Source organism: Candoia aspera, chromosome 8 (genome assembly GCF_035149785.1).
Source record: "Candoia aspera isolate rCanAsp1 chromosome 8, rCanAsp1.hap2, whole genome shotgun sequence".
NCBI classification, from domain to species: Eukaryota; Metazoa; Chordata; class Lepidosauria; order Squamata; family Boidae; genus Candoia; species Candoia aspera.
In genome coordinates this window covers 35,668,616-35,687,314 of record NC_086160.1, presented here as the reverse complement: position 1 = coordinate 35,687,314, position 18,699 = coordinate 35,668,616, and the positions used below count along the sequence as shown (strand labels likewise).

Below are 18,699 nucleotides of genomic sequence, written 5' to 3'. Positions count from 1 at the left end.
ACCGTCGGCCGCTAGCCGTCCTTTCGGCTTTGAGCTAGCTGCGTCATCACGTCTGGGGCTAGTTGAGCTCATCGTCTGTTCCTCCCCAGTAGCATTTTGACCATCTTCCGACCTGGGGGTCTCATCTTCCGATGGTATACCGACATATCTCTGGTTGTACTGATCCATTTAGTTTTCACGGCAAGAATACTGAGGTGGGTTGCCATTACCTTCCCCAGGGATCGCATTTAGTCTGACCTCTCTGTCATGACCTTCCCGTCTTGGGTGGCCCTTCACGGTTTAGCTCATGGCATCATTGAGGTGCTCAAGCTCCAGCACCACGACAAGGTAACGATCCTTTGCTGAAGGTTAAATTCGGTAGGTTACTGAAAATCTGAGAAGGGTAAAGCGCGAGATCCACATTCTGCTGTGTCTCACCTGTCCCGGGCTAGATTCAAAAATCAAGAATTTGAAAGGTGGTGAATCAGAAAACTCTTAAGATCACTTAAAAGGAATTGCTCGTAAAAGCTAAAACAAGTTTTGATGTAGAAATGTAAAACTTGGAAGTATGCTACTGAAGTAATAATGATCCACCAAGCTCTTGTTTGCAGACAGTAATGCACATTCCTCCAGTCCTTGAGTAAGCAGAAAAGCATGATTTGTGCTGCCCTGATAAGCTCTAATGGCTGAAAGCAAAGAGGAACTGAGGAGCCTTATGATGAAGGTGAAAGAAGAAAGTGCAAAAGCTGGCTTGCAGCTAAACCTCAAAAAAACCAAGATTATGGCAACCAGCTTGATTGATAACTGGCAAATAGAGGGAGAAAATGTAGAAGCAGTGAAAGACTTTGTATTTCTAGGTGCGAAGATTACTGCAGATGCTGACTGCAGTCAGGAAATCAGAAGACGCTTAATCCTTGGGGGAAGAGCAATGACAAATCTCGATAAAATAGTTAAGAGCAGAGACATCACACTTGACAACAAAGGTCCGCATAGTTAAAGCAATGGTGTTCCCCGTAGTAACATATGGCTGCGAGAGCTGGACCATAAGGAAGGCTGAGCGAAGGAAGATTGATGCTTTTGAGCTGTGGTGTTGGAGGAAAATTCTGAGAGTGCCTTCGACTGCAAGAAGATCCAACCAGTCCATCCTCCAGGAAATAAAGCCAGACTGCTCACTTGAGGGAATGATATTAAAGGCGAAACTGAAATACTTTGGCCACATAATGAGAAGACAGGACACCCTGGAGAAGATTCTGATGCTAGGGAGAGTGGAGGGCAAAAGGAAGAGGGGCCGACCAAAGGCGAGGTGGATGGATGATATTCTAGAGGTGACGGACTTGTCCCTGGGGGAGTTGGTGGTGTTGACGACCGACAGGAAGCTCTGGCGTGGGCTGGTCCATGAAGTCACGAAGAGTCGGAAGCGACTAAATGAATAAACAACAATGATAAGCTCTAATTTGCCTCAGTAACAAGGCTTGCTAGACAATCACATCTTCTAATAGAGGATTCCCGAGATGATTGGTCCCTGTAGAAAAGCCTGGGATATTGGGCTGGACTGCATCCAGGCTTAGTTAAGTGTCAAGAGAATTACAGGATTTAAGTAGCTGTAAAATAACTGCTTATAGCTGTTAACATGACATGCCAGGTGTCTGATTAAAAGGGTTGAAGTAGCATGTTGAAAAACCAAAAGCACTTGAAGCAGAAAGTTTCCTAATTTCAAAAAAGGGCAATGGAGTGTGATATTTTAAAAACAAAGCAGTTTTCTGAACACTCCAGACATTCAAAAGATACCAAAAATATATTTTATAGTATTATGAAGTTTTAATAATATGGGTGAGTTATATACATCTTTGTACAATTTTCATCCTCTGGCTTCATTTTATATTTTGGGGCAGAAAGTGCCATTACTAATTCTGAACAGAAGAGTGTGTGGTTTAGCTTTTTTTTTTCACCAGTTCAGTGACATGAGGCAATTGCTCACGCCAAGTGATAAGACTATTATTTTTTTAACCCAAAGGAAGAAAGGCCCAAATCCCAGCTGATGAAAGATTTTGGTTAGATGGGGGTTGTAATTCAATACTTCTGGAGCATACTAGGTTTGGAACAATTAAGGCTATAAGCGTATATACTCTAATCTCAAACTAAGTTTTGTTGAACTTAGAGTTTATGAGTTAAAGATGCTTACTTCCAAATAAATAAAGGAATATACTGCTTTTATTGCTGAAATAATCATCTGGAAATAACCGGGCATCTGTGGGGAGGTAGCTGACAGAATTTGTGAGATGAAATATGCAAAATGTTGAACTGTAAATATATAAGGGTAGGATTTGCACTATGTTGTTATTGCATGCATTTTAAAATAATCTCAATTTCCTGCAGATATCCATGCCAATAACCAAAATCTAGGATGACACACAAAGCTAGGTTGGTCATCAACAGTTTCAAAATCCATAGCATACCTAATAATTATTGCTTAATATGGATTTTAAGATTTTTCTTGGAATAATTTTCAATACTGGCATGAATATTTGAGTTGATTAACAGCTAATCTGGTAATTTCAACCAATGTTTTAATCAGCCACTGATTGTATGTGTGTGTGTGTATGTGTGTGTATTACGAATGTGCAATATAAAATAGCTGCCTCTTTTTTCAAACAGGTTTCATTTAAAAATATACATATTCGGATTGAATCCTGTGTTTTGTACTGCTATCGCATTTAGTCAGCTGGGACAAATGAAAACTGGAAACTATCCCATGCATTAATCTTCAGAAATGCTTTGGTGGTTTTATGTCTGTTGTGATTACATTAGATTCTCATTTACGAGAAGTCACTGTTGCAACTTTTTGCTGCCTTCAGATTACAATTTGAGATATCAGAGGTAGACTCTATGTTTGCTTTGCTGTTTTAAAAGTCAGAATAAACTTGCAACACCACTTATGAAAAAAGGACACTTTTGAATAAGTAACTAGGAGGACAGGCTTCCCCCTTCCACAACATCCATTGCTTATATTTGGTATAAAATCTCTGTTCCCAGTGCTATGCACAAAGGCAGTCTTTGATAGGGGAGTCAGTGAGCAGTAGCCTTGACTAATATGATAAGAGCAGAATATTACACCTCTATTTGAACAAACCAAGAGAGCAAACAATGCAAGTTAGCATCTCTGTTCTCCACTGGCTAAATAAATAACTTGGTAAATGAGTGAAAAACTTAGGAAGGAGAAATGCCTGCCAAGGTTTTTGCCTTCACTTCTGTTTACATAGAAGATGCTGTTCTCAATCCAGCTATAGCAATGCAACTTATTTATATGCCTCACTCTCATAAAAAGCTCAGACAAGATAATATGCAGTTCAAAGAAATCATGATCTTCCTGTTTTGAATCACGATAGCATATAGAGAGGTTTGTTGGTGGCTAACATTGTGTAACATCAGTCAACTGGATAATAAACATAGTCAAATCATTTTTCCTAAATGCTGCAAGACATTATTGGTGGTCTCACTGGGGAAACTATTTTATAATGTTAACATTGCTTTGGCGCACATATTTGAATAATTATGTATTTTATTTTGCTGATTTTATGGATCATTACTGTTGGATGCTCTATTCCACATTTTCCTGTTACAACACTAGTGCATCAACAGATCAATCAAATACGTTCAGGAATGGCTAATGCAAAGAACTTCAAATGTGGCATTTCTATATCTCATATTACATAGGTTCAAATATTAGGGTGCTATTTAGGTTGTGCTCTGAAGATGACAGATATACTAGTTGTGGTTAAAGTGTTGCGCTAGGAATGGGGAGACCCAAGTTCTAGTTCTCTGTCAGTCACAGGCATTCTCTGGTTGACTTTGGGCCAATCATTCTCTCTCAGCACAATCTGTTTCACAGAGTTGTTGTGGGGGAAAATAGGAAGAAAGAATGCTATATATGCCACTTCGAGTTCCTGAATGTAAGGCAGGCTATAACATAAATAATGTTTCTTTTCTTCATATACACTGGCAGTTTCCAGACTTCCCCTTCCAACTTCAACTTGTACTTTAGGAAGTTGGAATATCATTCTGTCATATTCTGGGCCAGTTGTGGAATGCACTAGGCGGAATGCCATGGAAGGGATATTAAAACAAGAACAAAAACTGGTGGATGATTTCCAGGTCTTAGTTGCAGAGTCTTTATTTTTTATAATTTATTTATATATTTAGAACATTTATATGGTTGCACATCTTAAGCAATAACTCTGAGCAGCTAACACTACAATAAACCTGTATATACAGATAAAATAATATATCCACCAAAAATTTGTTCTCTCAAAGATCAAGCTACCATAGAATAAAGTTTCTGTCTGTCAAGTTACCATAAAAGATCTACAACAGTAATTTGATGAACACTTCTTTTGATCAGTAGGGTAAATTCAGTAGATATATTATGGCCATACCACTACTTTGACCTTCAGCTCGTGTAACAAAGATGATTTCCTTAATATAGACTTGGGAACTTTTCTTAAAGCTGAGAATGCTATTGACAAGCACCTGCAGCAAACTGAGTTTATGTCAGAAAATAATAACATACTTGCAGTGATGCCATGATGTAAATCCAGACCTTATGTTCTTCCATCCTGATTTCTGATGCAAATATGTAAGTTCTGGGTTTTTGTCACTTTCCTCTCCCTATGATGGCTACCATTCTGATAAAAAAAAAGTGATATCCATTATGTGTCAATAATCATGGGATATGATTATTTTTATCAGGACAAAATAGAATGTGAATTCCGAAACATACCATATTCTTTCCTGATACAGAGAACCTGGCTTTTATGCAAGGAACACATTTGCAGTCTCATTTCAAAATCTTGTTTTATACAAGCCTTAAAGATATGAATCAGTTGCGCAATAAGGCTTGTAATCAGACAAATTATGTTTTAAAAAGAGGTGATATGGCTCAGGTTGGAGTGTTTGACAGTCATTGACTGTCATGTACAAATTGCACTGTGAGGAAACATCTCAAAACTATGACAACTGAAGTTGCTATTAGTAAAGGCTATAACCCAAACTCAAAGAAACGAGTTGCATTAAAGCTCCCTTGAAATTGTGACATTTGCCATAACAGGTTTATTTGCTTAGATTCAGTGTAGCATATACATAGCTAAGTGTTCTGAATTTGAGGCAATGACAGGAAATATAGCTTGAGTCAAAGACTTGGTTAATTAATGGAAAGAAAACAAAGTAGAGGAGCAATTCTCACAATGTATTCTTTTGCTAGACCAGTTTAAAGAATGCTGATCATTTTGAATCACATCCATTTGATTTCGGTAAATGAGCAGAATTAGATTTAAATAACTCATTTTTCCTTTGCTTAGTCATACATAGCAAACAATGTTGCTCAACTAGTGACTGTCCAGGCACAATAAGGTTAAATATTAACAATTGGGATGACAGTTGGACCTATCATGAGTCGGTTAATACACCTCATGTCGGCTCATTTATATAGGAGCTTGGATTTGCTTTCCCTAATTCCGGGGAAATACTGCAAAGATGTTCAAGCAACTCAGTGTCATGAAACTACTATTGCTCTTTCTCCTTTCTGTTGTCCTAGTTAAATCTGAGGAAGCTGCAGACTATGATGAAGATGAGGTAGGAATATTTTCTTTTCTGTGGTAGCATGCTTTCTATTTGACTTAGATTAAAAACATTTCTAATCTGTATAAAGTTTAATTTTCAACCTAATTTACTAAGAAATAAGTGCTGCACTTTTTCCCATCTAAGTACATATTTTCTTACTTTTTTTCCTTTTCTCCCTTTTTTCTTCATACAGGGAACTGTTGCACCATTGGTAAGATTTTTTTTAATTGAACTAAAATATATAGCATATACATGTTTCTCTGGTAGATTGCATTCAGTAATGTGTTAGTAGTTCCTATCAAATGTATAAATGCAGAAAACTTCATATACAGAAATGTTGAACTTGTCTGGAAAACTTAAATTCCGAAGCAAATTTTATCACTACTTAGGATGAAATCAAGCAGGAGTGAGAACTAGTTGATCTTGTAGAGATTACTTCAGCATCATTTATAGTATACTTGCACTCATCTGCTTATAGTTTTAAAAAGAATGTAAGAAAAAAGAATGTGAAGCTAACCATGAAATAGTTCTTCATTCCTATAGTCAAGTAGGTGGAGTAAGGAATTTCTCTTGATAATGCAGAATAAATACATATTAAACAAAAACCTATTGTCTGAGCATATAATCATTTAGTCAGACACTGAACTTTTCATAAATTAAAAATATATTCCATTTTAGTCTGAAAGCAATATTAAATATTTTATTATGTTTAAGTAATACATGTTTAACATTTGTAAATTATTTTTTTTTAATTTTGGGATGAAATCTGCTATTAGATTACTCATTTACCAGCAAAATGTTACACAAAATATATGATTAAGATGCTAATCAGTGATAAGCCATACAGCTAATCAACAAAAATATTTTTAATCTAAGAAAGGTATGGTAAAGCCTGTTTTTCTTCATATTTGTACCACAGGGCCTCAGGTTCTTCAGTCACTGTCTTTTATTTTAAAGTACAAAATATTTTTTAACTGCATTCCATCTTACCCCAAATCTATCTTTTGTTCTATAAAATGCTGTGTGAGTGATTACATTTTGCAGATATAGAACCAAGCTCCTCCATGATTTTTGAACTCCAATTTCTTATATACAGATCCATTGCCCACATCCACAGAATTGTGTTTTTCCTGAAGTGGATATAATCCATGAGAACTTCATATCATGAAACTTTTATTTTCCTTTTTCCTAGCTACTTTAAACTGATTTTCACATCCTTTGGCTTTTTGTTTTTCCTTCTGCATATGCGGATTTCTTTATTTCATTTGGCTCGTCTTGGTGATTATTCTTAGGCATCTGTTTAGTTAAGGGGGGGCTTCCATAGCTGGATTGCAGAAATCTGGATGACTACTAGATGGCAGCATTAGAAAACTCTAGCGCTCCTCCAATTTTTTTTAGTCCAGCAGTGATATTTTAAGGATTACACTAAACAGCACCCTCGCCCTGTTAGTTTGTTTTTCAACAAAATCTGTGAGTATGGTTGGAGAGGACAGTATTTGAGAGCAATAAAGCAGAAGGAGGCATAGTCAAGCCTTTCTCCATACTGTTTCTCTCTTGTAATCATATTCTTAGAGGCTTCTTCTGTCCCATGTGGTTTCAAATCAACTTTTACTGTGCAATATATTGAACAATTCAGGTGCCCCCAATATGGATCCTGCATCCTGATACATTTTGGAGGTTTGTGTTGATCACTGCTTCCTTCAAAAACTAATACTTTGAAATGAGATCCCCCTGCAATCTGTGTGGCTCCCACACAAGAGTTAGTATTCTGTAAAGCCTTGAAGACCTGGTTGCTCTCCCAGGCCTTGGAGTGAAACGGATGAGGCCCCTTGTTGGGTGTGTCTGTTGTTTCTTTTCCTGGTCTATATACTGTGCCCAAATCCCATCTTGGTTTTGGTTTGTATTGTTTTTTATGTTGTTATTTGTTTTATGTTATTATTTGTGAGCCACCCAGAATCAGTTAGAGTTGGGTGGCATCTAAATTGAATAGAGTAAGTAAGTAAGTAAATAAATATGTCTAGGCTGGAATCCTATTTCTCATTTTCTGGGAACAAACCCCATTGAACTAATGGGTTTTACATTTGAGTAGTAATATAGGTAGGACTGCATAGTTAATGTTGTAAACCTACAATTCAACCACATCATGGTTGTAATCATAAATCCTTTTTTCTGAGAGCGATAGAGCTCTGTTCTGAGTAGATATACATTCTGAATTTGTACCCTACGGTTGCGCACACTATAATAATAGTAGTAGCAGTCTTTATTATGGACATTAACCAGCACAAATAATAATAGAAGGCAGAGCTATGTTTGGAAAAAAAAAGGTGACATTATTCTATGGATTGATGGATAATGACTTGCTTGTGCTTTATTTTTTTCTGTGGATGGAATGAACGAAGGCTAATGGAAATAATGCATACTTACCTTACCTGATTAATGTGGTTTGCGTAGTTCCCCAAACCACAATTTTCTTAAATATTGTGAAAGGTGAAAGGTCCCCTGTGCGAGTCATGTCTGACCAATGGGGGGACGCCGCTTTCACGACGTTTTCTTGGCAGACTATAGCAGGGTGGTTTGCCATTGCCTTCCCCAGTCGTCACCTTCCCCAGCAAGCTGCGTACTCATTTTACTGAGGATGGAAGGCAGAGTCGACTTGAGCCGGCCACCCGAGAACCCGGATTCCGCTGGGATCGAACTCGGGTGGTGGGGAGAGTTTCGGTTGCAATACTGCCGCCTACCACTCTGGGCCACACGAGGCTGTTAAATATTGTTGAATAAACCACAATTGGCTCAGTTCACACATTTTACTAAAACAAGCCACAGAAGTTGGATTCATGCTGCATACTAAGCCAAAACCAAACCAACTATATTGTGGCATAGTGCAATGTATGAACCCAGCCATTATTATTAATCATGTAGCAAAAAAAAAAAATTAAAGTGTTAATTAGGTATTGTTCCTAATAACTCCAGTCTACAAGTAAATTATTATTTAATTTTAGTAATTAGTTTCTGTGAAAGGAAGCTTACAGGCTCATTATTAAATATTTACCTGCCAGAGAGCATGCATGTAATAATAATTAAAGTGCTGGACTAGGACCAGAGAGAACCAGGTTGAAGTCCAATGTCAATCATGAAAGCTCATTTTGTAATTTGGGGCAGGTCACTATCTCTCAGCCCAACATACCAGAGTATATTAATGTAGAGCAGGGTTTCTCAACCAGGGTTCCGTGGAACCCTAGGGCTCCATGAGAGGTCACTAGGGGTTCCTTGGGAAATCACGATTTATTTAAAAAATTATTTCAAGTTCGGGCAACTTCACATTAAAGAGGTAAGTTTCATACTTTATTTGTAGTTTAAGAATACTCTTAGTGCATATAAACAGGCCTACACATGAAACGAATATAATAATTTTGTAACTTCTGGCCTATATTGAGCCTGAATGTGCAGGGGTTCACCGAGGCCTGAAAAATATTTCAAGAGTTCCTCCAGGTCAGAAGTTTGAGAAATGCAGTTGTAGAGAAAAAATTGGCAGGTGGAGTGGTGTCAACTTGAAGTCCAAAAAATCTCAGACTATAAATCTAACAAAATAAGAAACAAAAATACAATACACAAATATTCCAAAAAGCATGTTCCAGTTTGTTCTTATATGAGTCTGCATCATGTTTTTGGTGAGTTTGATTACCTATGTTTTTTTCTAGATTCACCTTGAAAATTATGACTGTTTGCCGTTTGTAAAAGTATTTTTTCCCTGATGTTAAATAGACCGAAAGTAAAGATCAGACCGTGGATGCACGAGGTCACAGACCACTGAACAAGCAACGGGAGCCAATTCCAACCCTCAGACCAGCTCCTCTTCCTCCTGTTGGTGGTATAAGGTATCGAGCTCGTCCAACCAAAAAACCTGTTACTGGCCAAAAGCCAGGGCCAGTTGTTTATCCTGATAGTGGAGGTTGCAAACACTTGGCAGAGGAACTGGTAGGTGTTAGTTGCACTGATATAGAGCTGGGCTAGAATATTTAAGAATAAATAATACTGTACATTGTTTTATTTAAAGTTTACTTTGCAGATTTATTGTGCGTTTTGTTGAATGGAATGTCTTTGTGCATATCCATTTATTATTTGGTCATTTGCTGTGGACAATAAACCATTCCCTGGCAAAAATATTTTAGGTGGCTACAATATTTGCTTCGATATATATTTTTCCTTCTCTTTCGCTATTTGCCTGGCATGATTAAATTAGTGGCAGAGATGTCAACTGGTTTGTTTGCCCTTCCTCATATGACCCATAAGGCACCAAGCTCAGGATGCTGTCGGGCTCCTTTCCTTGCGATGTAATTCTGCATGAAGAAGGAATGGGCAGGACCAGATATCTGAGTCTGATGCATTTATTTTTTTAATCCATTTGGGCTCCTTTCACCTACTTGTGATGGCACCATGGGGAAATGGCTCCCATACTTCTGCAAGTCTCCATGAATAGCACCCTAGTCTCATTGGATCCATAGCATGTGAAGAGCAGACTAATGTTATTAATTGCTTTCCCTCAAAAAATTACTCTTATCCTAAGGGATTATTTATATCACATGGGAAATAATCACTTACATCGGTGCCAGATGTGGCTTAAGAGGAGAGAATTTTGTAAGGCATACAGCAAGAAAGAAAAGGATTAAGTTCTCTCACCCACCCTGTCTTGTGTAGTTCTGATAATAATCAGAGCTACCCCAAAAGTTACTATTTGCACTTTTTAAAGGTTCTTTTATCATGTCTAGTTTTGAATTTACCTCCTGCATTTGTTGTTTTGTTCTTTTAAAGGGTGTATTATGTCCAACTGGTTGTGAGCTAAGAACTGAACTGTTGAAGCAAGAAAGCACAGTGAAGCCAACTGTTAGGGATCTCATGGACAAAGGACAGAACCTACAGCAGTCTTCTACAACTATCAATAATTATGCCCATTTATTGGATGAACGTTTAGCCAAAAGACAGAAACAATACACAGGTGATTCCGAATAGAGCAATATATTATAGCAGTAAATTAATATGTAGGCAAAAACTGCCTTGTTTTCATTATAAAAGATTTTTTTTTTAAAGATGAAGGGTAACTACAATATGGAAAGACTCAAATAATACATTCTGCAAAGTAACTTCACTTAAATCAAATACACTTAAATCAAGTGATTTAAGCCAAACGGCTGAGAAGCGATGCAAACTTAGTAAATAAAGCTTATATGGTAAAGACACAACATTTTCCCTAGTTTTTACATGTTTGCTATAATACCTATAAAAATTAATTATAATCAGTGTCACCTTTTCTTTACAGTTATACATTGGGAAATGTAAATGACAGTTTACCAGTGTAATCCTGTACGTATTTATTTAAAAGCAAGTCCCACTGAACCAACAAGATTGGATCTGCTGCAGTCCAATCCACACTGAACTTAGCCTTTTAGATAGACTTTCATATGTTTGTTTGCAAAAAACTATTTCTGAAATTTGTCATGTTCATCAATATGGCAACTTTGTCACGTCAGTTGGCTCTCAGCCTGAGTTATTAGTGATTCCCAACCCTGGGTTATTAAATGTTTTTGAGGCACATTTGCCTTCATTTATGACAATTGACCATTCTTCCTGGGGATGATAGACCTATAATAATGTAGGAACCCAAGAGTGAAAGCTACTTAATTAGTAGAACAATGCCAGTCTTGAGTACTGGATCCAGTAGGCAGATATTTCCCTCAGTTGTCTATGATCCATGTCTAAGAGGAAAAGGGGAAGTAAAGTTTTGGCCATGGTTTATAACTAATTAGCGTTTATTTATTTTGCATATAGTGCCACCTGTTTATAGTATTTAACAAAGATTTGGAAGCCTGGGGTTTTTTATTCCGGGGTCTTAGAACCCAGAAATAAGCACAGTACAGGAGTTAGAAGGAAATGGAAAGTCTTAATATCTTATAAAATGTATTTTGTTTTTAAAAAAATCTTCCTACCTCTTTACATTAATTTTCTTTTTTCTCCAGATAATCAGAATTTAATTTCCCAATATAACAGACAACTTGAGGAACACTACACTTTCATCAAAGAGAAATTAGACAGCAATATTCCATCTACTCTACGACTTCTTCGTTCAGTTGTAGATACCTTGAACAAAAAATTACAGAAACTAGAAAATGCTATTACAACACAGTTGTCTGAATGCCAGACCTCTTGTACAGTTTCTTGCAATATCCCAGTAGTGACCGGCAAAGGTAATGTTTCATTTCTCCCACTTGCTTTGCTCTCGAAATGGAACAGATTCATCAGCAGCCTTGGATACCACTACTGCAATTATGGGGAGGTCCTTATATTGCAGTCTCCTTTGAGAGATTTCTTGCAAACTCAAAATTTCCATTGCTTTGTATCAGTGGTGTGCCTCTTTGGATTACCAACAATTGTCCTGGATAATTACACTACCATAACCACTTATGCAGCTTTTGAATCCAACACCCCTAGATCCTCATGCTCTCCCTCATGGCCCTGGTAGCTGGCTATTGAAAGTTGTGAGGTGGAAATGAGAATCTTTGAGAACTGCATGCCAGTATGGTTAGATGTGAGGCCTATGATGTATGAGACTGGAGTTATATGTGGCTGGGCTACCCCTATACTCTGATAGCCTCCTTCCTTCTTTCCTTCCTGGAAAAGGAGAGGTTATTTGGGATTACAGAGAACATTTGAAATTAGGTGGAGAAATGCATGCAGTTATAGAGTCACAAGTTACCCCCTTCTAGCCTGCAGCAATCTGATTGTTGTTGCTTCCCTTCCTCTGTTACTTTTCAACCATCTGAAGGAAGGCATGAGAGCTAATTCTCTGACTTTAAGTTAAGTAATACATATTTTTAAAATATCTCTTTAGAATCTCATGGCCTCATCTGCACAGGTACTCTGTCAGGAAAGCTTGCATTCTGACAACATTGTTTGGCATTAAACTTCACAACAGACACAACAAAAAAGCTTGACTCCGTAAACTCATTGTCATATTCAATAACAGCAGAAGCTTCATAGATGTGACATGGCTTGATACATTCCATTACTGAAGACAAGAAAGAAGTCATATATACACTGAAGATCTGTCTACTGCAGAACACAGGAATGTAGATCTATCAGCCTCAGAGTTTTCATCCTAGACCTTTTCCTCCCACTCTCTTTTTGGTTGCTCTTTCCTTAGCCTTGAGAGTTGGATACATAAGTTCCATGTTTACATAATAGTTCTTTCTGGCCTCAGTATTGATGGCTTCTGTATGACCAAATTCAAGTCTTACTTTGGAGATGGAGGAAAGAATTTCCAAATCAGCATTTCTGAAAATACATTTAGCCTTAGGTAAGGCAGAGGTCCCAAAGGCAAGCACACTCTGGAAATTCTCTGATAGCTGTTTACTGCAGATAAAATCTTCAATTCTTCCTATGCAGTTTTAATTATGTTACAGATTTCTGTAATTCAGATGATTATTTATTCCTGTATTCAGAACATTTTTGTAATTCACTCAACAATATAGATAATGGATTTCTGTTTGCAGAGTGTGAAGACATATATAGGAAAGGAGGTGAATCATCTGAGTTGTATCTTGTTCAGCCTGATCCTTTCTTTAAACCATTCAGAGTGTATTGTGACATGACCACAGAAAATGGAGGTAATTGTTAAGCCAATATCTTTAATAAAAATGGTTTCACTTGGTGGATCCCCCTGATAATACTCTCCTGCCTCTTCAAGTGTATATGCAGTGATAAGAGCAGGAAGCAAGAACAGCGACTTCCAAATGCTGGGGTCTTTTTTTCTAGGCAAAACCTTTTTTGTAGGCTGAGGACAGAAAGGGAGGGAGGATGATTGGATAAGGATAACAGTGATAAAAATGTGGGGTCCATTCAGAGTGGAACCCACCAAGGGCACCTTGTCCCCTTCCCCTTCCCACCACCCAGTTCTGAAGCTTTATGGAACTATTTCAAGAAAGGGAACTATATAATTGTTACATTTTAATATCTTTTTCCTTGAATAGGTTGGCTCCTTATTCAAAACCGCCAAGATGGGAGTGTTGGCTTTGGAAGAAAATGGGATGCATATAAAAAGGGATTTGGAAATATTGCTTTCAGCGGCGGAAAAAACTACTGTGACACCCCAGGTTAGAATGTGGTTTTCAGAAATGTTTATCAGTACATGTTTAACAGTGGTTTCTGCTAATGCAAAATGTTTTAATTTCATTAAAGCAGAGAGAACATCTGTTTTGAATGTGAACTGTCATGATCAGAAAAGAAAGGTTTAAGTCTTCACTCTCTTGCTATGATCCAGATTAGAAATACCTCCTGCTACTAGCTTTCCGTGCATTGTAATCTCACTTCAGAATGAGCCAAACTTTGTTGAGAGGATAGGGAAGAGCTTTTCTCTGATAGTTGTCAATTTCTAGCAGATGCAGTTTGGTTCACTAAGTCTTCTGCTTAGAGATGCATTTCAGAATCTATGCCAAGCTGCTTTGGCCTCAATGAAAAGAAAATGCAAACCACCATTCCCCATCAGGTTGCCATGCCACTCTATTTAAGTATGGAATCAGAATGCTGGAAAATGTAAATCAGTATAAATAAATCTGATTTTTCATACATTTTGGAATGAGTTTGGTTCAGTTTTATAGGTTTAAGACAGGTTGAAGATACTGCTTAAAATTTGAAGAAAATAGCCTCAGGGAATTTATTTTGTGTTACAGGTGAATATTGGCTTGGAAATGACAAAATTAACCAGCTTACCAAATTAGGGCCTACTGAACTTTTAATTGAACTGGAAGATTGGGATGGTGCTAAAGTTAAAGCCATTTATGGAGGCTTCAGTATTCAGAATGAAAACAACAAATACCAGCTCTCCATTAGTAACTACAGGGGCACAGCTGGAAATGCACTTTTAGAAGGAGCTTCACAGCTATTTGGTGAAAACAGAACAATGACAATCCATAATGGCATGTTCTTCAGTACTTTTGACAGAGACTATGATGGATGGTACGTATACGCCTTTTCACTTGCTTTGCAACTATTAGTGGTCTCACATTTTGGAAACATAAACTATAATTCTTTATGAATAATTGCCAACAAACAGCTTTCTTTATAGTTTTTATATAGCACTTATGCAAATAGTCTTTGAAACATATTTGCAAATGAATTCACACATACTCCTAAGGAGCACTTTCTTACAATTTTTTCCATAGTTTCTTGTGAATAAGCTCTGTTGAACTCAATGAAATTCATTCCTTTTACTATGATTACTCCAATTTTTATCCCACATTTCCTCTGGGAACTCAAGACAGCAGGAATAGTATTCTCTCCTCCATTTTTTCCCCAGAACAACTATGGGACAGGTTGGGTTTTGAAAAGGTGACTGGCTCAAAGTTACCTAATGAATTTCCATGGTTAAGATGGACTTGGGCCTCGGTTTGCCTGGTCCTAGTTCAACACCATAAGCACATTACCTCTCCATTAGATCTGTATAGGGTTCTTTCCTGTCTGGAAAAGGTTCTAAAGAATAACCAGAAAGTAAAATTAGGAGTATCCGATATTCATTTTTCTGGACAACTGAAGCTGATCTCCTAGAGCAGCTAAATTGATTAACAGAAGTAGCCTTGTCTAGGATACAAGATCCAGCAGTTTCTCAATTCACTACTTTATTACATATAAAAACTATTTTAAAGCAGCAACAGTACTTCAGATTGTTTTGTCTGGGATTTGAAAAGGTTGCAGGTAAACACTAAATGAGCCAGTTTGGGCTAGTGGTGAAGGCAACGGGCTAGAAACCAGGAGACTGAGAGTTCCAGTCCCACCTTAGGCAGGAAAGCCGGCTGGGTGACCTTGGGCCAGTCACTCTCTCTCAGCCCAACTCACCTCACAGGGCTGTTGTTGTGTGGAAAATAGGAGGAGGAAGGAGTACTTGGTATGTTCGCTGCCTTGAGTTACTTACAAAAATAAATAAATAAATAAATAAATGCTATTTATATTAAATATAGACATTTAAAAGTGGAACATTTCAAATCAAAGCAGCAGAAGAAGCAAAAGCTGAAATGTTTTATTTTAAAACTTTAATATTTTTGCTGTGTGTGTCACAGCAGTGGATATACACACATAATAAGATAAGGTGAGATTCACAGTATGTATTTACACTTCAGTTATTGGTATCTGTTCCTTTAAATGCTTTGTGTAATTTAATTCACAGGACTAACCCAGATCCCAAAAAGCAGTGCTCTAGAGAAGATGGTGGTGGCTGGTGGTACAATCGTTGTCATTCAGCCAATCCAAATGGCAGATACTATTGGGGAGGACATTATACCCCAGAAATGGCAAAACATGGAACAGATGATGGAATTGCATGGATGAATTGGAAAGGGTCCTGGTATTCAATGAAAAAAGCGAGCCTGAAGATGAGACCAATTTCCCAGTCCAATTAACAGTGATTATTTAAATGAATAATTGCAGGTTTCTCTGGTCACATCTGTTTCATGATACTCAACTTTTACTTTGCATAAAAACAGTGAAGCACAATAAACCAATTCTTCCATGATGATTTCATTAAATGCATTTTGATGAAAATGGAAAGGCTATGCTGGAAATAAATCTACCAACCCATTAAAACAATTTGCTACTGTTATTTGTGATGTACAGAAGGGCATAGCTGAAACCTACCTTTTGCATGATTAATATTTTATCCTAGTTTCTGCTCTGCTAGCTTACTGAAAAGTAGATTCATAGGCAGGTACAAGTGAGTTTTTGTCTCACATTTTGTTGAAAATGCTTAATAAAATAAGCCAAGTCCCATGGACAGGATGTTTTGTCCTTCTAGCTTCCTTCTGAATGTAGTATGTAAATATGATTATTCATCTTTTTTAAAAAAAAATTGTCACGTCTTTAATTTTATATTGTTTTCATAGCTGATTTTTCTAATTTCTTTTTAATCGTTAAAGACTGAAACTTCTCTTCTGGACTTCAGACCACAACTAGTCTCAAGCCCTACAAGGCATTTTGGAAGAATATTAGGGTTGGTAGAATTATACTAAAGTATAATTGTTATACACATCATTAGGTATCTGCAGGTCTAACTGTAAGTGGATTCACTTCTGCATACTTTTTCTGTAAAGTCACCTTGTGGTTTCAAATACTTGTGCAATTATTTAAGTTCTTGGAGTGTGCGAGACTATTAAGTAAAAATGATACATTACTTTGTGTGTGTGTGCCTTCAAGTCAGTGCCGACTCCTGGTGATTATCTGGATGAGTCCATAAAGTTTTCTTGGCAAGATTTCAGAAGTGGCTTGCCATTGCCTTCTTCCTAGGGCTGAGAAAGAGTGACTGGCCTAACACCCTCCAGCTTTGTGCCTAAGGCGGGACTAGAACTCAACAGTCACCCAGTTTCTAGCCTGATGCTTTAACCACTACACCAGACTGGCTCTCCATATATTACATCTAATGAAAGCACAATCCAACTCCATGTTTTTTCTGGAGGAAGAATTTTGCTCTACTTATAAACTACTTTAAATAGAAGAAAGCAACAAGATTTTTGTACAGTTGATCCCAGGTTAGGTTCTGGCATCCCTAGTTGAAACAAACAGAATTAAGACAGACCTCTGGTAGGGATATTAGAGAGCTGACGTCTGTCAAAGGCAGCAATATAAGGAATGGAGCTATGTTTAGACAGGGTATGAGATAAATTCATGGAATCATAAGATCCTTGTCAGCAGATTATAATGAGTTTACAAACAGCATATTTGCCCCCAAATAAGTCCTACTGCTTTCAGTGAGATTATTCTGTGGGATTACAGCCTCATTCTTTAGTAAGTATTACGATTCAAGCAGATAATAGAGCTTAGTATTTTCAGGATGTGTTGGCTTGGTTGTGTCTTTAGTCCCTTGACAGCTAGGATGTTTCCTGTCATTTTCATTTTCCCCAATACTCTAAAAAGCCCACCATAGCATTTCCTCAGAGAACGTAAATTGAAATGATGAGTAGCCTCTTTGTTCCAACAGTAAGAACATAGGAAGTACCTTGCTGGCTATCAGGCCATAATACCATCTAGTCCCAGAATCCCCCCTCCTCAAGAAGCCATTGCTGGACCTCACTATACAGGACAATTTTCGTCCAGTATCCAACCTCCCCTATTTGAGGAAGGTGGTTGAGAAGGTAGTTGCGCAACAGCTTCAGAGGACCTTGGATGAAGTGGATTATCTGGATTCCTTTCAATCAGGGTTCAGACTCAGGTATGGGATGGAAATGTCATTGGTTACGTTTTTGGGTTATCTGTGGTGAGGGCAGGATGTGGATTGTGCATCTATCCTTGCCCTACCTGACGTCTCGGCAGCTTTCAATACCATTGACCATGGTATCCTTCTGGATCAACTCAGAGGATTGGGGGTGGGTGGCAAGGTGTTGTGCTGGTTCGCCTCCTTTCTCTGGAGTCAATTCCAGTTGGTCATTGTGGGGGAGAGATCCCTCCTTCGGCCCCTACTGTGTGGGGTGCTGCAGGAGTAAGTGCTCTCTGCTCCTATTAAACATCTACATGAGGCCACTGGGTGAGGTATCATCAGTATGCTGATACCCAATCATATATCTCTGCCCCTGGTAAATTAAGCATTGCTGTGGACATCTTATCCCAGTGCCTGGAGGTTATGAGAGTCTGGATGGGGAACAACAGATTTCAACTGAACCCTGGCAAGATTGAGTGGCTTTGGGTTTTAGGGCCCACTGGTTCTAGCACTATGCCATCTTTGGTGCTGGATGAGGTTGCACTGCCCCAAACAGACCCTGTGTGCAATCTCGGGGTCCTCCTGGACTCATGACTCCTGCTCAAGGAGTGGGTGGCAGTCATGGATAGTAGGGCCTTTGCACAACTTTGTATTGTGCACTAGATGTGTTCATTCCTAGACTGAGGGGCTCTACTCACGGTCACTCATGTCCTAGACACCTCCCAGTTGGACTACTGTAATGAGCTCTACATGGGGCTGCCCTTGGAGAGTATCCAGAAGCTTCAGCTGATGCAAAATGCAGTGGTTTGGGCAGATATCTGTTTCTAGAACAACATACCTTACACCTTTGCTCTGCAAGTTGCATTGGTTACCAG

The 18,699-nt window shown here is 38.1% G+C and overlaps 1 protein-coding gene across 1 annotated transcript; it reads left to right on the top strand.

Moving 5' to 3' along the window:
* The first annotated feature begins 5,471 nt into the window (after positions 1 to 5,471).
* Positions 5,472 to 16,804, top strand: FGB (fibrinogen beta chain). The gene is made up of 9 exons (XM_063310013.1): positions 5,472 to 5,607; positions 5,789 to 5,806; positions 9,358 to 9,570; positions 10,405 to 10,588; positions 11,607 to 11,834; positions 13,140 to 13,253; positions 13,617 to 13,739; positions 14,316 to 14,601; positions 15,806 to 16,804. The coding sequence occupies exons 1-9, from the start codon at positions 5,509 to 5,511 to the stop codon at positions 16,035 to 16,037; spliced, it is 1,497 nt and encodes a 498-aa protein (XP_063166083.1). The 5' UTR covers positions 5,472 to 5,508; the 3' UTR covers positions 16,038 to 16,804.
* The last annotated feature ends 1,895 nt before the right edge of the window (positions 16,805 to 18,699 follow it).